Below are 27,923 nucleotides of genomic sequence, written 5' to 3'. Positions count from 1 at the left end.
AGCAGGGCTGGTGTAATCCACACAAGGAGGACAGTCAGACATTTTTACTCTGAATTTTTCTGCATTGTGACAATAGAGAGAAAATAGGAATGCTCAGACTAGTCTGCAATTTTAAAACGAATACTAGGGCCCCTTCCATTCTGATTGTATGGGGAGATTGGGCCCTGAGACTTTGAAGGGTGGTCCCCCTCCCTCCCTTATCATTCTGGACCCTATGCAGAGCTGTGGTTCTGTATGCAGACCCTCTGTCGCTTTGGGGATAATCTTCCAGAATCTGCTGCCCGCAGGTTTAGAGAGGCAGCGACTGGATCTAGTGGGAGAGAGAGAGACCAAAACGTGACAATGATTTAACTCCTTCTCGGGTGCCCATCCTGAGCAGCCCAATCCGCTCTGTCGGCGGCTGCGCCTCGCCTTGGGTGCAGTGGGACGTGTCCCTCCCATGTTTCCCTTAATTAGGAGGAGGCAAACTTCTGTCATCTCCTCCCACCGGCTTCGGTTTAGTAATCAGCCCCACATGAGTCACGCTGAACACGCAGCCCCCTCCCGCCCTGGTGACAACTGGCCAGCGTACTCTCGGCTGTTGTCCCTTTAAAACTCGCATCCAAGGGGGTAATGATTTATCAAACTTGTATTATCAAGAAAATGTCAAACGAAGGGCACCTTGCTTTGCACTGACGCAAACCCGGCCTTTCCCAAGGAGATATAGCAAGCGATTCTCTCGCTGGGTCCAAACCCAGTCTTGTCTATAGCTGGTTTCACTCTCTACCCGTTCCATCCGTTGCGGGTATCAGGCATGGTGAGTATTGGCTTTGTTCTTGTAAGGGAGGGGGGTTTCAGGCATGGGTAGGGCAGATTGATTTCGGATATTCCTCTTTTAATGTTGGATGCTTTTTGTGAAAGAGGATGGGAGGAGAATGCTCGCTGTCTTGGGTTTATGTACTTAAGAGCATCACCTGAGGTGCTGAAAAAGGCTTCCACACTATAGCTGAGAGGTTGGTAGTGCCTCGGTGCTGTCCTAGGTGCTGAAAAGCCAGCTGCTGTTCAGAGGTGAGTCGCGGTGGGTCTCAGAGGCTCTTGAATCCTGGCTGGAGCCAGTGTCCTTAAATTTGGTGCAAATTAAGGCGTTCCAGTCTGTGCATTTGTGAAAGGTTAGAGAAAAACTGTGCAGTTGACGCGAAGGTATTTTGTTATTCTTAACGTAGATGGAAAATTATTGATGCTAATATTTTAGGAAGTCCTGAAGGATAACACGAGTTGAGAAAGCTGAGGGAAAAATCCACAGCTGGAAGTTCGCTTCATTTTAACTTCAACTGGGAGAAAGCAAACTGAAATGAAGTTGCGAGTTTTGGGCCCCAAGCAAATGTAGAGACACGAAGGATACTCATTCCCGTAATAATTACTCCTGAAAGGCTGGGACATTGGGAGGGGGGGGGGGCTTTGCATGTTATTTTCCATATATGGGAATCTGGAAGTTTATGTAGGTTGTATAAAATAACAGTCCCTGTTACGACTTGTGTTTCAAACCTTGATTATTACTGCCATTGCAGAGTTCTTATTATTTTGGTCATGTCTTCACTACCTGGAAGGGCAGGGGGGTGGACTTTTGGAGCACTGGGATTTGCAAAAGAATTTGGTGTCAAAGGATCAAAGGTGCCAGGGTAAGTGCAGGTTGTCTATCAGGGGAAGGAAGGAAGGAAGGAAGGAAGGAAGGAAGGAAGGAAGGAAGGAAGGAAGGAAGGAAGGAGAGAAAACGAGCAATGAGCATTGCTGAATGACAAAGGAAATGGGGCGGAAAATTAAAGAATCTTTCTACAGTCATGATGGGAACATGGGTGCCCTACAGCTGTGATATGAAATCCAAAGAGGGTGGGGAAGCCCATGGCTGTAGGCCCATTTCCACCTGCCCCCTCCAGGAAAAAAAAACCCTCTCTCCTCCCCACTCTCCTTCGTTTTACCATCAGGGAGGGCTACAATAGCATCTATGACATTTGGTTACTGAGGAAACCGGGCAACTGACAAAAGGCCGATGACAGTTTTTCTCGGAGAGGGGAAATAAAGAAACCTAGATTTCCATTCGTTCCCTTCGTAGACACCGTGCCTGCGCCCGAGTTGCCTCTCCGTGTCGATGCAGGTGTTTGGGTTGGTGAAGCTGCCGTGACTTTTCTTCTTTCCCCGCGAACTTCACGTTGTGTTTGCAGGACTGCGGTGCTTCCCCGGCCATGAATAACCCCCCGGCCTGCAGTCTGGAGGCGGCAGCAGCGGCGGTGCCCGGCCACCACGAGGGCCCGTGCGCGCCCAGGACCAGCCCAGAGCAGGAGCTGCCCGCCACCGCCGCCGCGCCGCCGCCGCCGCCGCCTCGCGTGCCAAGGTCCGCGTCCACCGGCGCCCAAACTTTCCAGATCCCGGACCCCCGAGCCTGCGAGGCCGAGCGGCCCGGAGTGGGCGCTTGCAAATTCGACAGCGCCCGGGCGCCGGCCGCGTCGGCGGCTCTGCGGGACTGGAGCGAGGCGCACGGAGCTCAGGGCGCTCCGCCCGCCGCCGGGGTGGCGGGCCCGGGCAACGCGCTGCCTTGTAAGATCCCGGCCCTGCGCGGCCCCGATGGAGATGCGAACGTGAGTGTGGGCAAGGGGACCCTGGAGCGGAATAACACCCGGGCCGTGGGCTGGGTGAATATGAGCCAGAGCACCGTGGTGCTGGGCACGGATGGAATCACGTCGGTGCTCCCGGGCAGCGCGGCCACCGCGGCCTCCCAGGTAAGCTGGTTGCGCGCGGCCCGCGCCGCCTCCAGCTCCCCGAGCCGTGCCAGGCGAGCCGGGCCGCGGCGGGTGCACGTGTGCTGACGGGGGAGATCGGTTGGCAGTGCCAAGGGATGGATGCGGGAGGCAGCTTTGGGGGCTTCGGACGCTCGCACTGCGCTGGGGTCAGCAATTCCGGGTCCAGCCTGAGGGATCGCGACCCCCGGAGTGTCTCTGCCTGCCCCCCCTCCCAGCCTCAGCGGTAGCCCAAACTAGCTGTGGGCGATTACTCTAAGAAGCGGAGGCCGGCAGAGACTGGCCCTCTTCACGCTCACCTAGCTCGACTCTGGCCACAGTCTTTTCTTATTGAAAATTGTCCTGAAGTAACAAAAGAAAGGGCCCGCGAAAGACGGGAAAGACCCGGGGCGCACCAGAATTTGCATCTGAGGAGTCTTTACACTTAGAGTTACCTTTCTTCTCAGGGGAACTCTTTGAATGAGATTTACTGACGTTAAAGCTTAAAAACTCAAGTTCCAGGGCTTGGTTTTCTTTTATTTGTTTGTTTTTCACCCACACTCCCAACATTTGGTGCTCAATTTTATCAGAATATCGTCTTTTATTTTTGGTTGTTTCTTAAGGAGCCCCTTTCTCATTTGTTTCTGCCTCGCATCCCCTCTTGCATCGGAACCCCTCTTGCATGGAATCCTTCACAGGACCAGTGGCGTGAAAGCCCAGAACAAATTGCAGTCCTGGTTTAGGACTGGATCCTAAAGACAAAATTGCAGTTTAGGACATACTGCTAGCAGCATCCTCTCCCACACGGGCCTTGATCAAGTCCCCATCCTCCACCTGTCCAATCTTGCCCCCCTTGCCTTTCTATGCTCTTCTCTCCTGTTTTTTTTTCCCCTTTTTGTCTCTCTCCAATGCTTCACTCCTGTCACCTCTCTCCCCATTCCTTCCCTCCTCTCTGCTGCTGGGCCCAAAGGCTGGACCCCTGTCTAGCTGTGGGCATCAGACCTAACCTGGACGTTTGCCAGTGTGAGATTTCCAATTTTATGCAGCCCTTCTGCTCTTGGTTATTTTATATTTCACACTCTCCTATCCACAGGCCCATACCTCAGGTGCTCAGTTATTGGGGTCATCAGAAAGGAACTGAAATATTGACCTCCCACTCCTACCCCACCCTCCACTTTGGGGGTCCACTTCCAGAGCTTTGGGCTGTGTGTCCTCCCTCTGCTGACAGCATGTGCTTGACTGCCAGGCCCCAGGTGGCGGTGGCGGCAGCAGAATCTTTCTCTCCCCATTTTCTGGCTTAACCTCCACACTGCACTGCGGCAAATGGGCCTGGAACTCCCACCCTTTCCAGCCGGGAAGAACAGAGTGGGATGGGGAGCCGGGGGAGGAGGATCTGAAGGAAGATTTGAGAGATGGTCAGCATAGAATGGGGCCGAGCCTCAGCCTGTTTCCAGTCCCACCTGGCTGTCTGAGCTCAGCTGTTCTGATGGCTCCCTTAGCCCGCCTTTCTGCCCACGGCTTCCTCCACACCGGGATGGATGTCTGACACCTCATCCCTCAGGCCCTTTTAGTCGGGAGACACACCACGTTGATGGAAGGGGTGCAAGATTTGCTCCCTGCTGGCTTTGTGTCCAGGTATCCTAAATATTTGCAGAGTTTATTAATGGTGTCTTGACCCTCAGATCCACACTCCTCCCCCATAACCCTGAAAGTTCCTCAGTCAGCTTAGAGAAGGGAACCCCAAAGGTTCACTGATGGCTGGAGCTGGAGGGAGCCTCAGAAGACCCCGTCATTTTACAGACGGGGTCACAGACGCCCAGACACGCGAGGCTTTCCTGGGCCTCCCTGACTAGTTAGTGCGAAAGAACTACTGTCCTCAGAGTCTCAGATGCTCTATACCTTACCTTATCTACTTTTTCCATCCTTTTTCTTGTGTCTGCCTCCCACATTCTCCTCTGCCCACTTTCCTTGCCCCTTCAGAAAGGCACCCTACTGAAATTACTACCCCCCACCCCCACCCCAGGCAGCCTCTGTGGACAGGCTTTGCAGGGAGCCGGAGTCAGGAGAACTGACTGGTTCCGGGCATTGCAGCTTCTCTTTCTAGACTCTGGACAATCTCCAAAGGAAAACAAAACAGAACAAAACAAAACAAAAAAGACTGGGGAGGGAGTCCATGGAAGGTTTTATTAGGTGGGGGAGGGGGGCTGCTTGCTGGGGTCTCTAGGCATGATATTGGAGCCTGCTTGCCAAATGTACTCTGGTCAGGGCTTGGGGGTGGAAGGATCTGCTTGCAACGGGCCTCCAGGTTCCAGGTGGGGGGAAGCTGCTTGCTGCCGTGGCCTGACTGCAGGATTCGGAAGGAGGGGCTCAGAGGGTGGGTGAAGATGGAGCTTCTGATCAGCACTGGGAGATTGCCTGCTCAAACACTCAGTGGAGGGTTGAGGGCCGAGGGCCCTGCTTGTCGATGCATCCTCTCTTCGGAATTGGGGTCTTGCTTGCCGATGCATCCTCCGTTGGAAAGTGGGGGGCCTGCTTGCTGGAAGGGACCCTCGGTGGGGGGGAGGGGTGGAGTGGGACCTGCTTGCGGACCTCCCCGGGGCTGTTATCCAACCATGTGCTTTTCCGCCCCCAGGAGGACGAGCAAGGGGATGAGAATAAGGCCCGAGGGAACTGGTCCAGCAAACTGGACTTCATCCTGTCCATGGTGGGGTACGCAGTGGGGCTGGGCAATGTCTGGAGGTTTCCCTACCTGGCCTTCCAGAACGGGGGAGGTATGGCTTTTCCGCTCTTTCCGCCAGCGGGCACAGCGGGGTGGGCTCTCAGGGGTTGGGGGAACCCAGGGCTCCTAGTTTTGGGGGGGAATGGGAGGCTCACCCTCCAGCTCCATCAGGGCATGGGTGCTGCAGAGTCCGGTGGGAGGGCACGACCCAGGAGACAGTACCTGGAGGTAGTGCTCACCCCACCCCCATGGCCCAACTGGGGAAACAAGGGGGGTTGTGTGCCAAGGGGGCATTGATGCAGATGATTCAGGTTCTAAGGTAGCGGGCACCTATACAGGTCAGGGGCATGGTGCAGATCACTTTAGAACCCTTTTTTTTTTTTGCGGGTTGCACATCTAATTATGAATGTTTAAAGATTTTATCATGTAAAAATCTCTGTAGGAGAACTTGGAATGGGCACCGGATGGCAGAGTGCAGGGAGAAAGCAGAGGGGGAGGACTGATATCATCAGAGCCTCTCACATGTCCCCACTCACACACACTGGCACAGGCAGAGCACTCAGTATGACTGCAGCAAAACCAGGGCTCTTTCCAACTGCACTGACTTTTGGAAGAAGTATCTTCCAGATGAACCTTGTTTGGAAATGCAGAGTCCATTAGCCTGCATACAAACATCAGCCCACTGGCCCTGAGACTTCATCGTACCTCTTCTGGGCCCCCCCAAGAAGAACCCTGAACATTCAGGGTCCCCTTTGGTTGAGTGTGGGACACTGGCCTCCACAATGGCTGTGAGGCTGCCCTCTAGGAACAGGGATTTGCATGCCCCCTTCTCAGTGGGACCAGGGACCCAGCTGCGCCTCTCACTCCAGTCAGTTAGGCAACCTGCAGTTTTCCTTCTGCCTTGTCCATTGGCTCTGCTCCAGGTGGGATTTGGGGTCCAAGGGACAGATGAATGCTGCACTGGATCTATCTAGTAGGAGAAATTTAAGCTAAAACAATATGTGACACCCCCTAATTCCAAATTAGGACACCCTGAACCAGTACTTGACTGCAGAGTACTTGCAGTCTGGGCGTCTCCAGACCTCCACCCCTCAGCTGGGCCTCTGCTGGGTTCTCAGCAGGGGTTCCGGACGTGGGGATGGGGGCAAGGGTGGTGGTGGGGGGCACTGGACATGGGGTGGGGTGGGCTCACTCCAGCGGCACAGGGGGCAGGGACCTAAATTGTGATTGGGGAGGGAGCTCCAGGTGTGGAGGGCCAGAGGGCCTGGGATTTGCTGGGTGGGGATCCACAAAGGACTCAGCTTGCCCTTTGTGGGCTCTGAGCAGAGATAGATGTGCGCAGGGGACAGGGAGGCTGCCTGTTCCTCCTGCACTGCGCACTGCGTTCCCAGAGCAGATCCTGAGGCTCTGGGGGGGGGGGGGGGCTCCCCCCACCATCTCCTTGCCTGGAGCAGAAGGGATGATTATACAATGTGCTTCTCTTTCTGAGACCCAGTCAGGAGAGTCCGAACGGAACCTGGCTTTCTTCCTTAGCACTGTCCGGTTTAGAGAAAGCCCAGCAGAAATGACATTTCCATGGCATACAAAGTTGGGGGAAGGGCAGTAAAGAGAGTGGACTAGAGAAAGACCCACTTTCCTTCCTTGGAGCCCGGGGTCCCGAGTCTCTAGCCCCCCGGGACTGGGATTGGCTCTGAACGGGCTACACCTGTTCATATCCTAAGTCTTTGGGGGTTATTCCTGGGGCTCCTCCCAAACAACTTGAAAGAATCCTTCAAGAACAAGAACTCCCAGGGGCTGGAGCGATAGCACAGCAGATAGGGCATTTGCCTTGCACACTGCTGACCCGGGTTCGATTCCCAGCATCCCATATGGTCCCCCAAGCACCGCCAGGAGTAATTCCTGAGTGCATGAGCCAGGAGTAACCCCTGTAAATCGCCAGGTGTGACCCATAGAGAAAAATAAAAGAACAAGAACCCCAGAGCACAGGGTGCTTGCTCCCCACATGTGTGGAGGCCTCCCAGCTAGGAATGCTCTAGCTTGGGGATTCTGGGGAATAAGTGAATGAAGGGCTCACACAGGGCCTCACAAATCTAGGAAGGAACACCCTAATAAACAAAGGTGTTAAGCGCTTGGTGCCTGGCTGGGAGGGGTGGGAGGGATGGGATGGGCAGGACTGTGGGAGAGCCGAGAAGAGGTTCTTGTGGAGGAGGAAGCCTCTCACTTGACCTTGAACGAAGGAGAGTTTCTGAGGTGGAGGAAGTTGAAAAGTGCAAGACATCTGCAGCGGTGGGAGAAGGTGGGTGTGGTGGCCCCCGTGGCTGGCGGAGGGTGTCTGGGTAATTGGCTTTGGTAGGGGAGGGCTCCTGAGGCCTAACTGAGCTGGGATGAGGCCCTCACAGACTCATGCGTCTATTTCACCAAATCTGACTTCAATCTTGAGTCAAAGGCATGGGTTTGAGGAGCTCTGGAAGGGCTTACTGGGGAGGCATTGCAAAGAATAAAACCTGCCCAGCTCACGATCCCCACAGTGACCTGTTCAGTGGGGAGCTGTTAAAAAACGAAGGGGGGCAGGGTCCCCTGGCACTTTGAAGAGTAGGGATTGCAGGGTCTTGGTGCCTGGCGAACAGGGATAGCAGAAGCTGAGGGAGACTCAGACAGAGGCTGGTGATGCAGAGGGCGAAGATGGGCCAAGCCCTGCCCTAGTCCAGGCCTCCTGGGGGTCTCACTTTCTGCTCTCTCTTCCAAGGTGCCTTCCTCATCCCCTACCTGATGATGCTGGCTCTGGCTGGGCTGCCCATCTTCTTCCTCGAGGTCTCGCTGGGTCAGTTTGCCAGCCAGGGGCCAGTGTCCGTGTGGAAGGCCATCCCGGCCCTGCAGGGTGAGTTGAGCAGCCTCCTGGCCCTCTCTAATGATTGCATCTTGGGGTGGGGGATCTGTTTCGGAGTCCATAGCATACCTTCCATCTGTTTGGTCCATCCACCTCGAGGGGGCTCTGAGCAAGGGCCCAGGCTCCTGTCTCTGTCTCGCTTTAGGAGGTCTTGTGTCTCCAGGGCAGAGTTCAATTCTCAGTGGTGGGGGTGAAGTAGAGAGGGTGCCTCCCTCTGTGAAACAGAGCCCAGCCTAGGCCCTAGCCCCATACCCAGCCGCGAGGGTTCCCTTGTGTTGGGGGTGGAATGAACCTTGGGCATCTCGCTTCCACAGGCTGTGGTATCGCCATGCTGATCATCTCCGTCCTGATAGCCATCTACTACAACGTGATTATTTGCTACACCCTCTTTTACCTGTTTGCCTCCTTTGTGTCTGTACTGCCCTGGGGCTCGTGCAACAACCCTTGGAATACACCAGAATGCAAAGATAAGAGCAGACTTCTGTTAGGTAAGTCTGAATGTAGCCGCTGTAGGTGTCTGGCCTAAGAGGGAGCTCTACTTATTTATTTGTTTATTTATTTATTGACTCACCATGAGATCACACAGCTACAGAGTTGTTCGTGATTGGGTTTCAATGGTATAATGTGCTGACTCCCAACCCTTCACCAATACATATTTCCTGCCATCTATGTCCCCAGCTTACCTCTTGTCCCCCACACCTAACCTGCATCTATGGCAAATACTTCTCTCTCTCTCCTCTTCCTCTCTCTGTCCTCTCTCTCTCTTTCATCTCCCTCTCTCTCCCTATCCCTCTCCCTCTTCCCCTCTCTTTCTTCCTCTCCCTCTCCCTTTCTCTCCTCTCTCTCCCTCTCTCTCTCCTCTTTTCCCTCTCTCTCCCTCTCTCCCTTCCCCTCTCTCTCCCTCCCTCCCCCCTCTCTCTATCTTTTCTCTCTCTCCCTCTCACTTTCTCTCCTCTCTCCTTCCCTTTCTCTTTCCCTCTCTCCCTCTCTTTTCTCTTTCTTTCTTCCTTCTTTAGCCAACAATTCATGAAGTACATGCCCTGTTAACTAGGCCCTGTGTGTGGTGCTGGGGGCCCCAGAGAAGAAAGCAAAACTTACATCTCTGTCATTCTGATGTTTCCAGCACTCAGGGTCCCAAGCAGGGGCAGTCAGTGATCTCCTCCCCAACAGCTGAAGTATTTACAGCACCCACAGATGAACAGGCCCAGCAGAGTCAGATTCCTTGGTTTGGGTGGTGTGAGGGATTGGTGTTCCCATGAGATCTCCAGGTGACTGGTCTGCAGAGTACAGAGTGCAGAGAACTCAGGCTCTAGGGTCCAGGAGAGCGGCGCGGCAGTCTTGGGTCAGTACTACATTGAGATTAGTATGGGAGAAGATGTTTCGCTGGAACACTGGAAAAATATATGCATGGTGGGCTGCCTGGAGAAAGGGAAGTCCGCCCATGAGCCAGAATGTGCCAGAGGAATCTGCTTTAGCCCAGCCCAGATGTCCATGGAGTCTTGGGACTTGAGGGGATGTTCTCAGCTTGGTGTGTCTGTTATTTCCTGGGAAGGAAGTTTCACTCGCACATTGACCAGACCAGATGCTCAGATGCAAATGCAAGGCCCCTTTATTGCTAGCTTGAGCTAGGGTCCACATCTTATCCAACACAGTGGAGTCTTGACAAGGACCCCGACTCCAAATTCTAAGCAATTTATACAGGGTTTGGTTACATAACAGCATTTTTTCTAGGAACTGGCAATATGTTTCCAATTCTGGTTCCTGTCCGGTCCCATGACTTCAGGTACCAACATTATGTTTCCCAATTCTTGGTCCCTGTTTGGTCCCATGACTCCACTGCCTTGGCCCTTTCTACTTGGCTAGGTGCCACTGCCCATGTCCCCTACTCTGATAGGCTGCTGTCACAGAGCGGTTTATCAGCCCAGGGTGATATTGCTTTCTGAGAAGTCAGGACTTTCTGATGGGGGAAACTGAGACTTAGGCCTGCTGAGTTTTTTTTTTTTTTTTTTTTTTTTTTTTTTTTTTTTTTTTGCTTTTTGGGTCACACCTGGTGATGCACAGGAGTTACTCCTGGTTCATGCACTCAGTAATTACTCCTGGCAGTGCTTGGGGACCATATGGGATGTTGGGAATCGCACCTAGGTCGGCTGCGTGCAAGGCAAACGCCCTACCTGCTGTGCTATTGCTCCAGCCCCAGGGCTGCTGAGTTTTGGTCTTAAAGTGGAGCCTATCATGACTCTACTTAGGCCTCACATGTCAAGTGAAGAGCTCCCAGGGTACATATGTAATAAGGTTCTCAGGTCTGTAAGATGCCTCTTCCGTGTGTGTTTGTGTGTGTGTGTGTTCATATCCGGTAACTTCTCAGTTTTCCTCATTTGAACCAGGGGCAGGAGCGATAATTCAGCTAGTAGGGTACTTGCCTTGCACACAGCCAACCCCGATTTGATTTCCAGCACCAACTGGGATGGTTCCCTGAGCACCATTGGGAGTGATCCCTAAACAAAGTCAGGAGCAAGCCCTGAGCACAGCTGGTGTGGCCCAACAACCCCCTCAACACCAATTTCCTAAAACATAAAAATATTAACCATATTCATCATCCAGCCTTCCTCATGGCATTGCTGTAAGCCTTCGAATGTGTTAAGAAGAAACTGGGCCTGGATGATAGCTTGGAGGGCTAGAGTGCATGCTTTGCATATGTGCAGTGGGGAAAGGGCTTTTCCTCACCCGTCTCTGCAGTGCACATATAGACACCACCATACACGTCTCTCACTTGTGTGTGCCTGTCCATGTACGGACACTCTGTGACCCACACCTAGAAGGCCTTGAGTAAAACTGAAGCTAGAAGTGGACACTCGTGACTTTACATTCAAACCTGGTGTACCTGGAATGTCTCAGACTCAGGAAGTCTCAGGGGATGGAGCTTGTGAGGTCCCCAGGTGTCCCTTAGACTTAGTGTCCCTTAGTCTGAAGGTCTTGGTGTCCTTGTCTGACCCTCTTCATGCTGTTGGTTTATTTCAGAGTGACAGCTCTCAACCCAAGCTTCTGCCCATCAGAAGTGCCCAGAGAATCACAAAGGCTCCCAGATTGGTGAAATCTAGCTCTCTGGGCACCCCCACCCTGGGGCCTAGGAAACATTTTTTTTTTATGTAGGAGTACTGCTATTTATTCAGCCACTGATTAGCTGATTGAATTGGGCATGAACTCCACTTTACTTTTTTTTTTCATAGTTTTATTTATTAACCCCAATATATACCCCCCTCCCACACCACTCAGTGCCTGTGAGGCAGATGATTTCTACTTAACTCTTCTCTACATTGATTACATTCATCATTTCGACAAAATATGCGCCATTATTGATTATTGTTTAGAATTTCCCCCCCAACAATCAGAATTGCTGAAAAGGCACTGTGAAATACTTTGTTTTCTATAGCTGGTTATGAGAATCATATAATGATTTTGTATTTCTTCAAAGAGCCAGATAATTATGAGATTGGTTTCTGTGTGTCTGGTGTTATGGCTGTGCTGGAGAGCTGCTCGTGGGGGACAACTCAGAACCTCGGTAGGGCATGAAGGACGAGCTGGTACCGCCCTCCTTCCCATGAGACTGCAGTTGCCCCGTCACCGCCGGCTCATACCTGACTTTCCTATAAGCTCTGAGGTGGCGGCCACTTTGCTGCCGGGGTGGGGGGGTGAGAAAGGCAGAAGGGAGCAACACCCTTTCCCTCCCAGGGAGGCATGGCACCGTAGTTTAACGCATGGTCCATTCACTTTTCTGCTGCAAGCTGCTGAGCTCTGGATTAAGTCCTTTTGCCTCTGGAGTCATGGCCATGCTGAAGAGACGCTGGTGGGGGGCAACTCATGACCTCGGTAGGGTGTAAAGGACAAGCCGGTACCGCACCCCTTCCCATGAGACTGCAGTTTCCCCGTCACCACTGGCTCATACCTGGCTTTCCAATAAGCTCTAAGGAGGCGGCCACCTTGCTGCCAGGGGGGAAATAGGTGGAAGGGAGCAACACCCTTTCCCTCCCGGGGAGGCATGGCGCCGTAGTTTAACACATGGTTCATTCACTTTTCTGCCGCAAGCTGTCGAGCTCTGGATGAAGTCCTTTTGCCTCTGGAGCCATGGCCATGTATGCGGTCCAGATGCATTTCTGTCAAAAGCCCCTGGGTTTAGAGATTTGTTTCTGAGTCTCTGGGATCATGGCCATTAATCAGCTTGATCAGGAGCCAGAGAGGCTGTTTGTAGGAGGCTACTCGAGGTCTCGCTGGGATGGGGAGGAAAGGGCCTGTTCCACCCCCATCCCGTGAGGCCCCGTGTGTCTCGTCACTGCAGGCCCAAACCTGACTGTCCTGTGGCCTCTGGAGGATGATGGTCACCAGGCCGCCAAGGGGAACAGTCCAAGGCACAAAACCTATTCCCACCTGGAGTTGCCCAGCCCCAGTAACCTACTGCAGGAATAGGACGCGTTTCTGCCAAAAGCTTTTGGGTTCCGAGATTTGTTTCTGAGCCTCTGGGATCATGGCTGTTAAGCAGTTTGATCAGGAACCAGAGAGGCCATGCCTCCAATTATATAGCTGAGCCGGAGGTGGTTTGTGGGTGTTTCTCCCACATACCTAACTTTTGGCCATTTCCTTTCTTGGTAAACTTTGCCCCAAGTTTTTGGGGTCTGGCCAAAGGCACAGCAGCAATTTTGGGGTATCTGAAGGCCTGACGGTGCCACCAGGCGGTTGATGCACTCACCTCACAGGTACAGATTGACCTGCAGGTAGCACCATACCCCTGGATCCATATATTTTTGAACTCTTGTTATACCAGGTCAGACCAACAGGGTCAGAGTTTGCCCACATCCCTCTAGGGGGTTCCCTGGGACATGTTCCTGTGTTGGAGTGGACCATCCATCTCCTCTGCCTGCTCTTCCTGCCAGCCCAGTGGTCAGCTCAGGGGTTGGAGAGAATACCCTGATAGCTGCCCAGGGGCTCAGGGAGAGGTCCAGGAATAGCCTTTCAGCGATGTCTTTTTGTCCAGGTGGGCTTCTAGAACAGAGAAACACCTCAATCTTGCTCAGAGCCCCGTGTGTCCTGGCCACACTGTGCCTGGGATGGCGGTCACTTTCTGACAAGCATCTGTTGGGAGAAAGGCTGCTGCCTCAGCCCCCTGCTCCATGGATGCTTCCACAGGGCAGCCCCCCAGGGTCCATGGTTCAGAAACACCAGTTTCTCTCCTAGCACCAACCTCACTGTTTGTCCAGCAGTTTATTTTATTTTAATGTGTGTGTGTGTGTGTGTGTGTGTGTGTGTTTCCAAATGGTATTCAGGAAACTGAGGGCCCCACCGGTGACTCTCAGCCAATCGTGTCTGTAGTTCAGTGAAGGACCCCTGATGGGATGCTACTTGGACCTGCGGTGCTGGAGACCCCTTGGCTTCCCTAGCTGTTCTGGGGGCACCAGGACTGCATCCAGTGGTTCTTGAGGGACCATGATAACAGGAATTGAATCTGGGTCAGCCACACATGCCCTAACCACTGTGCTACCTCCCAGCCCCCCCCCCCTTGTAGCTTTTTACACTTACTAATGACAGATCAAGGTCTAGAGAGATAGTACAGTTAGCAAGGTGCTTGCCCTGCACCCCTGACCCAGATTAAATTTCTGGCATCACATATGGTCTTCTGAGCACTACCAGGAGTGACCCCTGAGCATACCTGGGTATGCCTCTCCCACATCCCCCTCTCGCCATATAATGACAGCCTACAATCCCCCATTCCCCCATATAATGACAGTCCACAAACTCCCTCCCCCCCATATAATGATAGCCCACACCACCTACTGCATAGCAAATGCCCAGTTAAACCCTCCCCTCTAGTCACCAAAGTTAAGATGGACACTAATGGGTCAGAGAGATAGTACAGAGAGATAGCACTTGCATTACATGTGGCTTATCCACGTTAGATCCCCCCCCCCACCACCACATATGGGCCCCCAGGCACTGCTAGGAGTGATCGCTAAGTGCAGAACCAAGAGAAAGTTCTGAATGCTGACAGGTGCGACTCCAAAGCAAAACAAAAATTCTTGTCTGAATAGTAGCTTCCTGGGGAGTAGTTTTTTTTTTATCTGGGGGCCACACTCAGGGGCTCTTCTAAGCTGGTTTATACACTGCTTCTTGTTAGGGGACCATGTGGTGCTGAGGATTAGCCCTTGTCTCTTGCATGCAGAGCTGCTGGAAGTGAACTGAGCTCACCTCTGGTCTCTCAGGGTCAATCTCTCTCTCTCTCTCTCTCTCTCTCTCTCTCTCTCTTTTTCTTAGGGGCTCTTCCTAGTCTTCAGGAGGTCCAGGGCCCCTTCTAGTTATTCTTTTTATGTGTTTGTTTGTTTGGGCCACACCTCGCTCAGGGTTTACTCCTACCTCTATGCTTAGGGTTCACTCCTGACAGGGCTTGGGGGACCACATGAGATGCCAGGGATCATACCCAGGTTGGGCACATTCAAGGAAAATGCCCTACCTGCTGGACTATCTCTCTGGCCCCTCTCCTAGTGATTCTTAGCCAGCCAGGCTGGTGCTTTTCTCTGAGGGCTTGGGATCTGGCGTTGCTTGGGCAGTGCCAAGGATCACCTGTGCTATTCAGGCGGGTGTGCAGAGCCCTTCAGCATTGCAGCCGTTGTGGCATGGGGGTCTAATTTGGTTGGCTGCATGCAGATCATTTGCCTTAACCCTTGTACTCTCTCTCTACCCTCTGGGAGTAAGTCTGAAGAGTAATATCGAAGACGCAGGTAAGGACTAGAAAAAACTGTTTACAGCAGTCACATTTGTGGGGGTAGAAGGCACTAGAAACAATTAAACATGCAACATAAATTCAAACAACTATGGAATAATTACATAGGTTAAATAAATAAGTCAAAGTATTAAATGATCTATAATCATAAAAAAATTACAAAGCATGGGGAAATTCCCACTATGTCATATTAAATGTAGAAGAAGAATATAAGTATATAATATAATTTTATTAGTGGTAACAGTGTGTGTATGAATAGAAAGATATCTCGGAAGATGATATACACCAGCCTTTTTCCAACCATGATCTCTTTCTGATCTTGTATTTTTCTCTGTGCTCCACACCCAATCCTATTCATTGTCCCCCTGATCCTATGCTATGACCTTCTATCTATATGATTTTCACTTGTTGCCCCCTTGGAATATATATGTGTGTGTGTGGGGGAGGCACACATGTGAGTGCCATATTGCTCCTAATTGAAAACCACTGACACACACCACATTGACTCGTAGATTTGGGTACAGTTCTTTCTTTTCTACAATTTTATTCATGGACTTGGATTTAGCTTACAGTCACTTAAGATATATTAATCTTATGGTATCTATGGACACACATATGAGTGTTTTAAAAGCAAGCCAAGGGGCCAGAGAGACAGTAAAATGGGTAGGGCACTTGCTTTGTCCCTGTATGGTCCAACACCAGGAGTGACCCCTGAGCACAAAACCAGGCGTAAGCCCTGATCACAACTGGATGTATAACCCCGCAAAGAGTGAACTGAGTGCATTGATGGAGACAGGCCTGTCCATGGTGGTGGGTGGTGGTGGGATGTGTGTATGTGTGTGTGTATGTGTGTGTGTATGTGTGTGTGTGTGTGTGTTGGGTTGGGTGGTGCTCATGGTTTTGTGGCATTTCCACTATGGCTTAGGATAACCCAGGGAACACACTGCCTGAACATTGCACACTGCTGGTGTGAAGCTCAGAATTGGTGCAAACCCTGAGCAGAGACACAAGGGGCATTTTCCACTCTGACTGTCCCTTGGTGTGCATGAGCAGAACTTTCCTTAACCTTCCCCAGCACTTTACATTATCTGTTAAAAAGTGAGGTGTCATACCCCAGGCTGTGTGCCTCCCCGCCACCTGCCTTTCTTTGTTACCTGTGCATGAAGATGTTCCTTCATTGCTCCCAGACTATCTCTTGTGGGAGGCCTGGTTCTTTGGTGCCGAGGTCTTGGCTAGCAGAGCCCTGGGGTATGTGTGTGTGTGGGGGGGGGCGGGGGGAGGTGTTTGGCTCTCTAAGGGGTAGAGAAAAAAATAGCTCACCTTACTCAACTTTCCAGGTACCTGCAATGGAGAATGGCTAATCCCTGCCCTGCTGAGTGAAACCGGCAACTGTTCTGTGAAATTGGGAAGCTAGCTGGGTCATTTTGCAGTGGGAATAGCGTAAATACCATTTCTATTTCTGGAATGGCTTAATTTTCATTAGAACTTTAATTAAATGATGCCTCGTCTCCCTCGTCTTTCCATGGGCTCTCATTTATTAATAATTGCCCGAGTAAAGAGAATCCCATTCAAACAACTTCCAATTTAGCGCGATCATTATCGCTGTTCTTTGTTCAGGGTTACTGGGCTGCAGAGCTGTCTGATGAGCCAGGGCCCGCTGTGCCACTGCGGGTCGACCAGAAGGCGCCGTGTGCTGGGAAGCACGTTTCTGCCGCCCAGTGGTGCTAACGGGGTAGTGCAGGAGGCTTCCTGCTGCAGTGGCGCAGGAACCGAGTGACCTTGGATTGCCGCAGCGAGCTGCTTTCCGAGGGGAGCTGTCCAGACGCTCTCTAGGGAAGCTGCCTGAGCTTTCACAGTGCCAGTTTTGGAAGCAAGTTTTGTTTGCCTGTCTGCTCGCGATCTCTTTGGCCGGGCGGGATGAATGTAACTTTGGATGGGCGGGCGAGAAATGATTTCCGTGCTTGCTTACAAAAAAAAAAAAAAGGGAAAAAAGGACGTGGGGGAACAAACTATCTATAGCAGTAGCACTGTCATCCCGTTGTTCATCAGTTTGCTCGAGCAGGCACATCTATAGTATAACAATTATTAAGTGTAAATATTCAGTTTTTGCAAGATAATGAATATGGTTTATTAAGGAATTATTCATTTATTAGATGGAAATTCACTGCAATATGTATATATATTTTAATGTGCTAGAATAAATTATGTCTGAAATTATTTTGAAGAGGCAACAGATTTTATTTTTAAGTTTTTCATGTTGAGTTTCAGTCATACAGTAGTAGAACAGCCATCTCTCCACCAGTGCACATTTTCCACCATCAATTTCCCCATTATCCGCCCCCCCCATTTCCACCCCTATCTAAAAATTTTTAAAAAGGGAAATGAGTGGTGCTTTCATTGCTCTACTCAGGTCGATGCCTGCAAATGCATCCTCGGTAAAGAATGGAGCTATTAGACTCCCTGCTCTCTGGTTACACTGGTGTTGGGTGAGAAGGCACTTTAGGGACTTGGTAGTGGTGATCCTCAACCCCAGGACCTTTTTTCAGAAGACAAAGCTCGCAGGCATTTGTGGTTGTTACAGGGGAGGGTTGGAAGTCCCTGGTATCTACTGAGCAGAGGCCAGGGATGCTGCTTAAATATCCTGCAATGCACAGGACAACCCCCAGCAATAGTTTTTTGGTCCAAAATGTCAGTATACAGCTTTTGTTGACACCTGCTCTAAAGAACTAAGGGGAAGGAGGGATTCGTTGTTGTTTGCATTTTTAACCAGCATCCATCACCTTTTGGAGTGGGTGTGGGAGGCAGGAGATGATTTATGGCCAACAGAAGTGGGGAGGTGTTAAGGATTGGAGATGCTTATGCCACAAAAATGCTGAGAGTGATGATTGCTCTTGGTTTTATTTTATTTAAAAGGTTTTGGGCCACAACCAGTGTGATTATTTTTGGTTTTATTTTTTTTTTATTTATAGTTTTTGGGGCCACAACCAGTGTTGTTTAGAGACTATTCCCTCAAAGGACTTTACATGCCCTGGGTTTGATCCCTGCCACCTTATGGACTCCAAAGTAACACCCAGAATATCCCCTGAGAACCACCTGGCGAGGTCTCAGAATTCAAAAAGTGTTGCACTGAGCAGTGTGTTGGGCATTTTATGAAAGGTTTTCATTCATGAGCTTAAATTCATTCTGGCAACAATCTTATGAACAAGCTAAAACTGTTATAGAAACTGGAGCCTTTGACAGATAAAGGAACTCATCTAAATTGCTAGGGCTGGTAGCATTTTATTATTTCATAAAGGACATCAGTTGGGGGTCCACAAACCAAATCAAGGCTCCATGTGCTTTGGGGGTCCATAACACTAAAATAAAATTGACTTCATTACTAGTATTTGTTTTGTTTTGTGTTTAAGCACACCTAAAACTGCTGGGATTACTCCTGGTGGTAATTGGGGGACAATATACGGTGCCAGGGATTGAACCTGGGTCAGCTGCCTACAAGGCATGTGTCTTACTGTTTGTACCATCTTTCCAGCCCTGACATTGCCAGCATTTTTTCTATATGACTTTAAAAATAAACTTGAATTATCATGAGATAGAGTTACAAAGTTGTTCATGATTGGGTTTCTTTTCTTTTCTTTCTTTTTTGCTTTTTGGTCACACCCAATGATGCTCAGGGGTTACTCCTGGCTCTGCACTCAGGAATCTCTCCTGGTGGTGCTTGGGGGACCATATGGGACGTCGGAAATCGAACCCGGGTCAGGCGTGTGCAAGGCAAATGCCCTACCTACTGTACCATTGCTCCGGCCTCTCATGATTGGGTTTTAGTCATACAATATTCTTTCACTAGTATACATTTCCTACCACCAATGTCCTCATTTACCCCTCTCCCCCACACCCTGCCTCTATGGCAGACACTTCCCTCTCTCTCTCTTTCTTTTTCTCTCTCTCTGTGTTTGTGTGTGTGTGTGTGTGTGTGTGTGTTTAGGCACTGTGGTTTGTGATATTGTTATGGAGAGGCAATATTGTTATGGATATCACTTTGCCTCCTGTCAGCTCTTTGTTCCTGTCCAGAGCGATCATTTCCAGGTATGGCTATCATAGTGGTCCCTTCTCTTTCCTAACTGTTACCCCCAAATTATGGTAAGCTTCCATGGACTGATCCTCCTGGCCCTTGTTTCTACTGCCTTTGGGCATTATTCCCATACTATGTTTTTATTTTTAATATCCTTCAAATTAATGTGATCACTCTATGCCCTTCTCCCTCTGACTTGTTTCATTTAGCATGATACTCTCTATTCATGTATAAGACAATTTTATGATTTCATTTTTCCTAATGGCTGTGTAGTATTCCATTGTGTAAATGTATCATAGTTTCTTTATGCAGTCATCTGTTATCGGGCACTTGGGTTGTTTCCAGATTCTGGCAGTTGTTGATAGTGTTGCAATGTGATAGGAGTGCAGATGGCGTTTCTGCTGTGTGTTTTCAGACCCCTAGGATATATTACCAGGATTGCTATCGCTGGTTTGTTTGGAAACTCAATTTCTAGTTTTTTGAGGACTGTCCATATTGTTTCCTAAAAAGTCTGAACCAGTCCTTTTCCCCACCAGCAATGAATGAGAGTCCCTGTCTCCCCACCCCACGCCAGCACTGGTTCTTGTTCTTTTTGATATTTACCAGTCTCTGTTCACCAGCATTTTTAGGTAGAGAGATTTGATAGTCTCTGCATTGCCAGAATCCCTAGAAAAGCATGATACTAACAGACTGGTTTGCTCTGATTTGTCACAGTCTCCAACACCCCAGTTTCTGTCTTTCCCATTTGTGTTAACAGCTTGACTTTTGAGCGTGTTTTTTTTAGAATTTCTCCTTTTGCTTCATAGTTAAGGGGTGAGAGCAGGAGAGCAGGACTAACAGACCTGCAGAGAGAGAGAGAGAGAGAGAGAGAGAGAGAGAGAGAGAGAGAGAGAGAGAGAGAGAGAAGAGACAGAGAAAAAGAAACAGAGAGGAGAGAGGAGACAGAGACAGAGAGAACAAGAGAGGAGAGAGGGAGAGACAGAGAGAGGGAGGGAGAGAGAGACAAAGAGAAAGAAAGAAAGGGAGAGAGACAGATTAGCTCTGGTTCTGCCAGCTGTGGTTTCCTGCTTCTCTCTGTCATCTAGAGAACAGGATCAGGCCTGTGTCCTATGAGTGACGGGAGACTTAAAGTAGGGAATCCATCCAGAATAACTCAAAGAGCATATAGCAAACACTGTCGAACTGTAATTTGTTTTTCCTTTCTGTTCCTGTATAAACTAGTGTCCATTGAGATTAAAATATCAGTCATGTGATCAGTATTGGTAAAGCTGGTAGAGAGGCATTGTAATATTGTCAGAAAACCTCACACTTTTTCTGTTTAAAATGATGTGTCCCGCCCAGGTTTATGAGAATGTCACAAGGTAATAGTGATAATTATTAGCCAACACCTTTCCTGACAATCAAAGACCCATGGATTGGTTTCTTCTCCTCCCTCCCCTCCAGTCTGGGGAATGTTTTGTTGTTTTTCAACACTGACATTTTGTAGCAGGTCATTCTGTGGGGTGGTGTGTGTGTGTGTGTGTGTGTGTGTGTGTGTGCGCGCGCGCGCACGCGTGCGCACGCGTGCATGCTTACTGTGCCGTACTGTCCATTTAGTGGCACCCTTAGGTCCTACCCACTCAATGCCAGTAGCACTCTACCCCACACCTTCCAGTCACTGGCAGGTACTTTCTGGGGGCTGCCTTTGTCCTTAGTTGAGAGCTGCTGTGTCGGACCCTGTTGTAGGATTGTCCCCAGCATCGCATTCGCCTCCGCTGACCTGCTGAGCAAGCACAGAGGGGGGGGGGGGGCTTTTTTTTTTCTTTTTGGGTCACACCCGGCAATACTCAGGGGTTACTCCTGGCGCTGCACTCAGAAATTACTCCTGATGGTGCTTGGGGGACCATATGGGATGCCGGGGATCGAACCCAGGTTGGCCATGTGCATGGCAAATGCCCTACCCACTGTGCTATCACTCCAGCCTGGTGGGGGCACCTTAAAGTACCAACTTGAAGATTCTCGCCTCTGGGGCCAGGCATTGGGCTCAGGCTGAACTTCCTAGCAAGCTTTCTGGCGCAGGAAAAAGAACTGGTTTGGTGTGATCAAATTATTTCTGCAAGCTCTTGTTCCTGTGGAGTCATATGGGTTGGGGTCTGAATTCTTGTTTTTTTGGGGGGCGCTGTCACACCAAGCAATGCTCAGAGGTGATTCCTAGCTTTGTGCTCAGGAATTACTCCTGATGGTACTCAGGGCACCATACGGGATGCTGGGGATGGAACCCAGGTTGGCCATGTGAAGGCAAACACCCTACTAGCTATACTATCACTCTGACCTCTGGGTCTTTTCTTTAATGACTATGATTTTGGTTGAGTTACTTAACTCAGTATTTTTCCTGATTTATTTAATTATTGATTGATTGATTTATTCTTGTGCCCTTCAGTGTTGCTGGAGGCCACTGGGGCTGCATCTGGCAGTTTCAGGGCCCTGTCAGTGGCAGGGATTAAACCCGGAGTTCCTTCATGTGAGACAGGGTCTACAATCCTTTGCACTATCTCCCTGTCCTTTTTTTACCCTTTATTTTAAAAACAAGCTCTAGGACTGGATCAATGGTATAGCAGGTAAGATGTTTTTGCCATGTACATGGCTAACCCAAGTTCCATCTGTGGCACCCCATCTGGTCCCGAGTCTGCCAGGAGTGATCCCTGAGTGCAGAGCCAGGAGTGAGTCCTCAGCACCACCTAGAGTGGCTTCCAAACCAAAACCCAAAAACAAACACTCCCCCTCACCCTCTAGTCCCCACCCCATCCCCCAAGACTGAAACAGGCAGGCTCTAGCTAAGTTCTGCACAGGCTGTTTCGAGCATGACATAAGACATGAGACTGCATGAAGAGTGGCTGGTCAGCCCCTAGGAAGCCATGGATGGGAGCTGTTCAATACAGTACAGTGGCCTCTCTGCTGCCTATGACAGACATTTGCCAACCACAGTGGTTATGGCCAATCAGGTAATACTTTCTCATCGTTGCTCCCTGATATTTGAGGGAAGGTAGTTCAGAGCCACACCCAGAGGTGCTCAGGGACTTAACTCCTGGCTCTATGCTCAGGGATGACTCCTGGCAGTGCTGAGAGGGAACCATATGTGTGCAGGAGATCAAACTGGGGTTGGCTTCATGCAAGGTAAGTGCCTTAGTTCTCGTGTTCTCTTTCCAACCCTGACTTTCTGTTTTAAATTGCAGGAGAGACACAGGTTTTTGCTTTCTGTCCAGATTTCACTGTTTCCACCTCTCCTACAGATTCCTGTGTTGTCAGTGAGCACCCCAAAATACAGATCAAGAACTCAACTTTCTGCATGACTGCCTATCCTAACTTGACAATGGTCAACATCACCAGCCAGGCCAACAGGACGTTCGTCAGTGGGAGTGAAGAGTATTTCAAGTAAGATGGACCTTTTAACTTTCTGAGAGAAATTCAGAATGAATGAACAGCCAGCAGCCGACCTGTGGGACAGGCAGACTGTCTACTTGAGTGATCAGGGGGGAACATCCCACCCCCAGCCCTCCAATCTCATCCCCACAAATTTGTCTCCTTAAGAGCAGCTTGTATTGCATGGTAGGCCTGGGGAGGAGGATGCTGGTGTGAAGAACTTGTTGCCACATTTTATAGTGCTAAGACAAAAATATTGCAAAACTTTCCTCTTCTGCCATTGAAGTAAATGTCCCTCTAATTAGTACTTTTTCCTTCTGTGCTTTAGAAGGGAAGAGAGGCAAAATGCAAGAAAGCAGGGCCAGAGAGATAGTACAGGATGTAAGGTTCTAGCAGGACTCAGGAGGTTGAATCCAGGTTGAGCAGGCAAAGCAAGCCCCTTAACTGCTGCATTTATCTCTCTGGCTCCCAGTTTTTTATTTTATTTTGGGGGCACACCTGCTTGTGCTCAGAGATCACTCCTGAAACGTTACATTGGGAACCATTCAACTCCCGAACCGGCTTTCCTCCAGGGACGAGAAAGATTCTGTCCCCATGAGGTGGCCGAGACTACTCGAGACTGCTCAGAGAAACTGGTCTGGCTGGAGCCGAGACTGGCTAGTCTGGCAGCAATGCTGCCATCTGCCTGTGCCTCAGTAGGTCAGAACATTCTAGACTGTTAAGTCTAGTGTCGCAGTATCTGGATTCCAGCTGGCCCCTTTGCTCAGGTTCCGGAACAACACCAGCCTATAAACTCGGTACTTGGCTCCTGGATGTGGGCGATTACCTGTGCTTGCAGTGTTGATGGGATTGTTCGGCTGGGAGAGCAGAGCTTGCTGTCCCAGCCACCGCTCCAGTCCATCCTCTGGCCAGGTGACTGGCTGCCTGCTGGGTCCTGTCCTGGCTCCCTCCCCACCTACCCAGACTGTTAACTAGCACCTCGCTGTCTAGTGCAGCTGGTGGCTGTCTCTGCTTGTGCCCCTTGGCTAAGGCCCAGCCAGCCCTACATGTTGTTTTATTGTATTTTCCCTGCATGTTATTTTATTTTCCCTGAGTGTTATTTTATTTACTATTTCCCCCTTCCACATTTATTTTATTTTTTTCTGAATATTATTTTATTTAAAGGTAAAGGCCCTCCCGTTGATCGTCGATTTGCTCGAGCGGGTCCAGTAACGTCTCCATTGGAGACTTTGTTGTTACTGTGTCTGGCATATCGAATACTCTCGGTAGCTTGCCGGGCTCTCCGAGAGGGGCGGAGGAACATTCTTGCTGTTATTTTAACCAGAGATAGCGCAGCAGGTGGGCGTTTGCCCTGCACACGGCCAACCTGGCTGACCCCAGTTCAATTCTTCCGCCCCTCTCGGAGAGCCCGGCAAGCTACTGAGAGTATCTTGCCTGCACGACAAAGCCTGGCAAGCTACCTGTGACATATTCAATATGCCAAACACAGTGACAACAAGTCTCACAATGTTACTGAGCCCGCTCAAGCAAATCGATGAACAACGGGAGGACAGTGCTACAGATAGTGCTACCTTGAGATACACCTGAACAATTTAAACCAACTACTCAGAGGAGATGTTGAGATAGAACAGGGCAGGGGTTGGGTAGGGCATTTGCCTTACATGTAGCTGACTCAGATTCATCCCAAGTACTACTGAGAGACCCCCAAGAAACACTTTCAGGAGTGATCCCTGAGCACAGAGCCAGAAGTAATCCCCAAGCATTGCCAAGTGTACCTCCAAAACCAAATGGAAACAAAAACCCAACTCAGCGATAGAGTAGATCTTTGAGCTATTGAGTATAATGACTCTGTATGGACTTACAATGGCTTACATATCTGAATATGCTGGAATTAAATTCCCATAAAAGAATACAAAATATAGAAATCACAAAAATATCATCTTTGACATTTCAGAGTTAGTGATACTGATGAAGTGTGAGGGGTTCCAGGGACATTAGCACACAAGCACCCCTGCCCTGATTCTTGTGCCACTGCAAGAAAACATTTCATGGAGAGCATGAGATTTTTATAGCAAGTGTTTACTTGAACGATAGAAGAGGCTAGTAAAGAATATATGCATCCGGCTAGAGAGAGTTTTCTTTTTTCTTTCTTTTTTTTTGCCTTTTGGGTCACACCCAGCAGTGCTCAGGGCTTACTCCTGGTTCTGCACTCAGGAATCACTCCTGGTGGTGCTCTGGGGGAACAAATGAGATGACGGGGAGAGAAACCCGACTGACCGCATGCAAGGCAAACACCCTACCTGCTATCCTATTGCTCTGGTCCCAAAAGTGTTTTCTTAAGTAAAGGAGAATTTTTATTCTTTATTATGCTTATGGACTTATGCTTATGCACCACACACCCAGAGGTTCAAACGAGGCTGGCATGTGCAAGGTGAGCTCCTTAAGCACTGTACTCTCCAGCCCTAGGAAAAGTGGAAATAACAAAGACATTCTTGCAAGCACAGAAGTAGGTGGGGGGAACTCCAGACCTCTTTTTTTTTTTTACTTTTTTTTGTTTGTTTCAGGCATCCCACTTTCCTAGTTCCTCCCTTTCTCCTCCACAAATACTGATAGGGAGGGGGCAAAGAGGGGGTCCTGACCATATTTGGCCATGACCATGGGTTGGCATGGTAACTATAAACTTTCGGAGCTTCATGGGTGTCGTTTTTGATGCGTAAAAGCTCTTCATTCTCTGTGGGCACTTTGGGCTGACCTACACTGGCTCCCCAGCCACTAATAACGAAGGGGGAGACCTTGCAGGGGGCCACAAATACATCTGCATTTTACTACCAGATGTATTTTTCTACCATCCGTCTGGGAAGGCACTGTGCTGGGCTGGGCTGTGAGCATCTCTGCAGTGCTGTGTCCTCACTCACGCTCCAGGGCTCACTCACTCACTCATGCCACTCACAGCTTGCTTCCCTAACAGGCCCTTCTATGCAAACATGGCCCCAGGCCATACCTGTTATAGGGGTTTCTACAGGGATCCTCAGATCTGATCCAAGCCACTGTTTCCAGGGAAAGGGGTGGGGGGTAGGGGGAGGGGAGAGGGGGGAATGGGAGGCAGCTCAGATGGTGTTCAGAGCATGCAGGGATTGCTGGGAGGGAAGGCATGCCTGGACTCCCAGGCCCTGGGACAATGCAGCCAGACTGTGCTCCTGACCTCAACTCCCTGAACCCTTCCCTGACTTGATCAGTTTCCCAGAGGTGGGGGAACTTCCTGCCTAAGGCTGTCACCTCTCTCTGTGTCTCTTTGACTCTTAGGTATTTCGTGTTGAAGATTTCTGCGGGAATTGAGTATCCAGGGGAAATCCGGTGGCCTCTGGCCTTCTGCCTCTTCCTGGCTTGGGTGATCGTATATGCATCCCTGGCCAAAGGCATCAAGTCATCGGGAAAAGTAAGTACTTGTGTTGATCAATGAGAAGTCTTAGGCACGTGTGTGTTTCGAATGGGGAGAGAGGTCCAGGTGGGGCCTGATGGAAACTTCGAGATGGTTCCACCTCCCTTTGGGGGCTGTTTCAAGGACTCCATGAGACCAGTGTATGCAGAACTCTTTTTGCGGAACAGTAAGCTGGGGAGACTGCGAACTGCGAATTCTCCCTTCCTCCCCAGCAGGTGGTAACTGGGCCCCCCCCCCCCCCCAGGATTTCAACTGTCTTGCAGCTGACATTTCATGTCTGGTTGTCAAGAGGTCAGGGGATCACTTCCGGGTCCCCACATTTGCATCTGCTCCACGACTTCTCAGCACTCAGCTCCCCTCCTCCTGCACTGAAGGGGGACAGTGCTGCCCATGGGATTTTGGGTGGGCACCTACATGACCACTAGTGCTGACACAGGGAGAGGCTGAACCCCCAGAAGGAGTGTAGGCAACCTGAGGGTGTCTGGAACCAGGTGCTCCCCCTCTTTCCTGGGGTTCTGGGAAAGTCCCTCCATAGATGGACAAGCTGGGGCTCAACTACCTAGATTGTCAGAGTCACATGCTTTTCAGTGGTAGTGATGGGGTGAGGGTGAGTACATGTCTGTCTCTACTTAAAGTCAGGCTGCCCTCCCAGCGGGGCACCTGTCCCCAAGAGGGACTGTGGGGATAGGTCGCAAAGGCAGAATCAGGTTATCTTGGTCTGCAGTGAGAGTACAGTCCGCCAGGATGAAGGAGGTGGCTCCCCTTCTCTGTCTCAGCCATCACTACTTAGCGGGAGCGTCCTCCTCTGTGGCCTCTGGACTGCCTTCTCCCCATCTGCCAGTCCAGGTCCACACTGAGTCCCTGCTGTCCCTCCTGGGGTCAGTCAGGAGGGCGGGATAGCACTTCCTTCCTCGGATTTAGACTCCAGCCCTGAGCTGACCTGAGCAGGAAGGTAAACTCTGCCTTTAAATTTATTCCCCTCTAGGAGCTGGAGAGATAGCACAGCGGGTACGGCATTTGCACACGGCCTTGGTTCGATTCCCAGCACCCCATATGGTCCCCTGAGCACCACCAGGAGTAACTCCTGAGTGCAGAGCCAGGAGTAGTCCCTGTGCATCGCCAGGTGTGACCCAAAAAGCAAAAAAATTTAAAAAAAAGAAGTATGCTTTAAAAATAAATAAATTTATTCCCTTCTCTTTCTACTACACTGAGAAAAGTTTCCAATGGAGGGAGATTAATGACATTTCAGCAGGGCAGAGCCTGGCAAGCTCCCCGTGACGTATTCGATATGCCAAACACAGTAACAACAAAGTCTCCAATGGAGACGTTACTGGGCCCGCTCGAGCAAAAGCCATTACATTTATTATTATTAATATTTTGGTTTTTTGGCCACACCTAGCAGTGCTCAGGACCAATTTTGGCTCTGCACTCAGGAATTACTCCTGGTGGGCTCAGGGGGTGCAGGTGGGGTGGATATAGGATGCCAGGGATCAAACCTAGGTTGGGCATATGCAAGGCAGATGCCGTCCCTGCTGTACTGTTTCTCTGGCCCTGAGACTTTTTGTTTTTAAATAAGAAACACTGCCAGAAATAACGAATCACAAGCCTCCTAAGTGGGCCTGCAGACAGGAATCCCACAGTTCTGGCCTGGAGCAGCCGCTCCTTTGTGATGGAAATTCCTCAGTGGCTTTATTTCTTTTTCCTCTCATGGTTTCTTTTTTAAAAATTTCTAATTGTATCACCATGAGGTACTGTTACATAGTTGCTCAGGACTGAGTTCCAGTCATGCCCTTTCCTGGCCTTGTTTCTTGGTTTTGGTTTTTTTTTTTTTTTTTTTGGCTTTTTGAATCACACCAGCAATGCTCAGGGCTTACACCTGGTCCTGCACTCAGGA

General features: G+C 50.2%; 1 protein-coding gene across 1 annotated transcript in view; it reads left to right on the top strand.

The window, feature by feature from the left end:
• Nucleotides 1-2,219: 2,219 nt before the first annotated feature.
• Nucleotides 2,220-27,923, top strand: part of SLC6A5 (solute carrier family 6 member 5) — a 60,437-nt gene continuing 34,733 nt past the window's right edge. Inside the window, exons 1-6 of the mRNA XM_056135859.1 lie at nucleotides 2,220-2,753; nucleotides 5,383-5,521; nucleotides 8,216-8,347; nucleotides 8,671-8,844; nucleotides 22,461-22,602; nucleotides 25,894-26,026. Of these exons, the coding sequence (XP_055991834.1) occupies nucleotides 2,220-2,753; nucleotides 5,383-5,521; nucleotides 8,216-8,347; nucleotides 8,671-8,844; nucleotides 22,461-22,602; nucleotides 25,894-26,026 (1,254 nt within the window). The remainder of the gene's footprint in view (nucleotides 2,754-5,382; nucleotides 5,522-8,215; nucleotides 8,348-8,670; nucleotides 8,845-22,460; nucleotides 22,603-25,893; nucleotides 26,027-27,923) is intronic.

The sequence above is a fragment of the Sorex fumeus genome, unplaced genomic scaffold (assembly GCF_029834395.1).
Source record: "Sorex fumeus unplaced genomic scaffold, SorFum_2.1 ptg000007l, whole genome shotgun sequence".
NCBI classification, from domain to species: domain Eukaryota; kingdom Metazoa; phylum Chordata; class Mammalia; order Eulipotyphla; family Soricidae; genus Sorex; species Sorex fumeus.
Note: the sequence above shows the minus strand (reverse complement) of the source record. Positions and strands in the feature narration are given on the sequence as shown.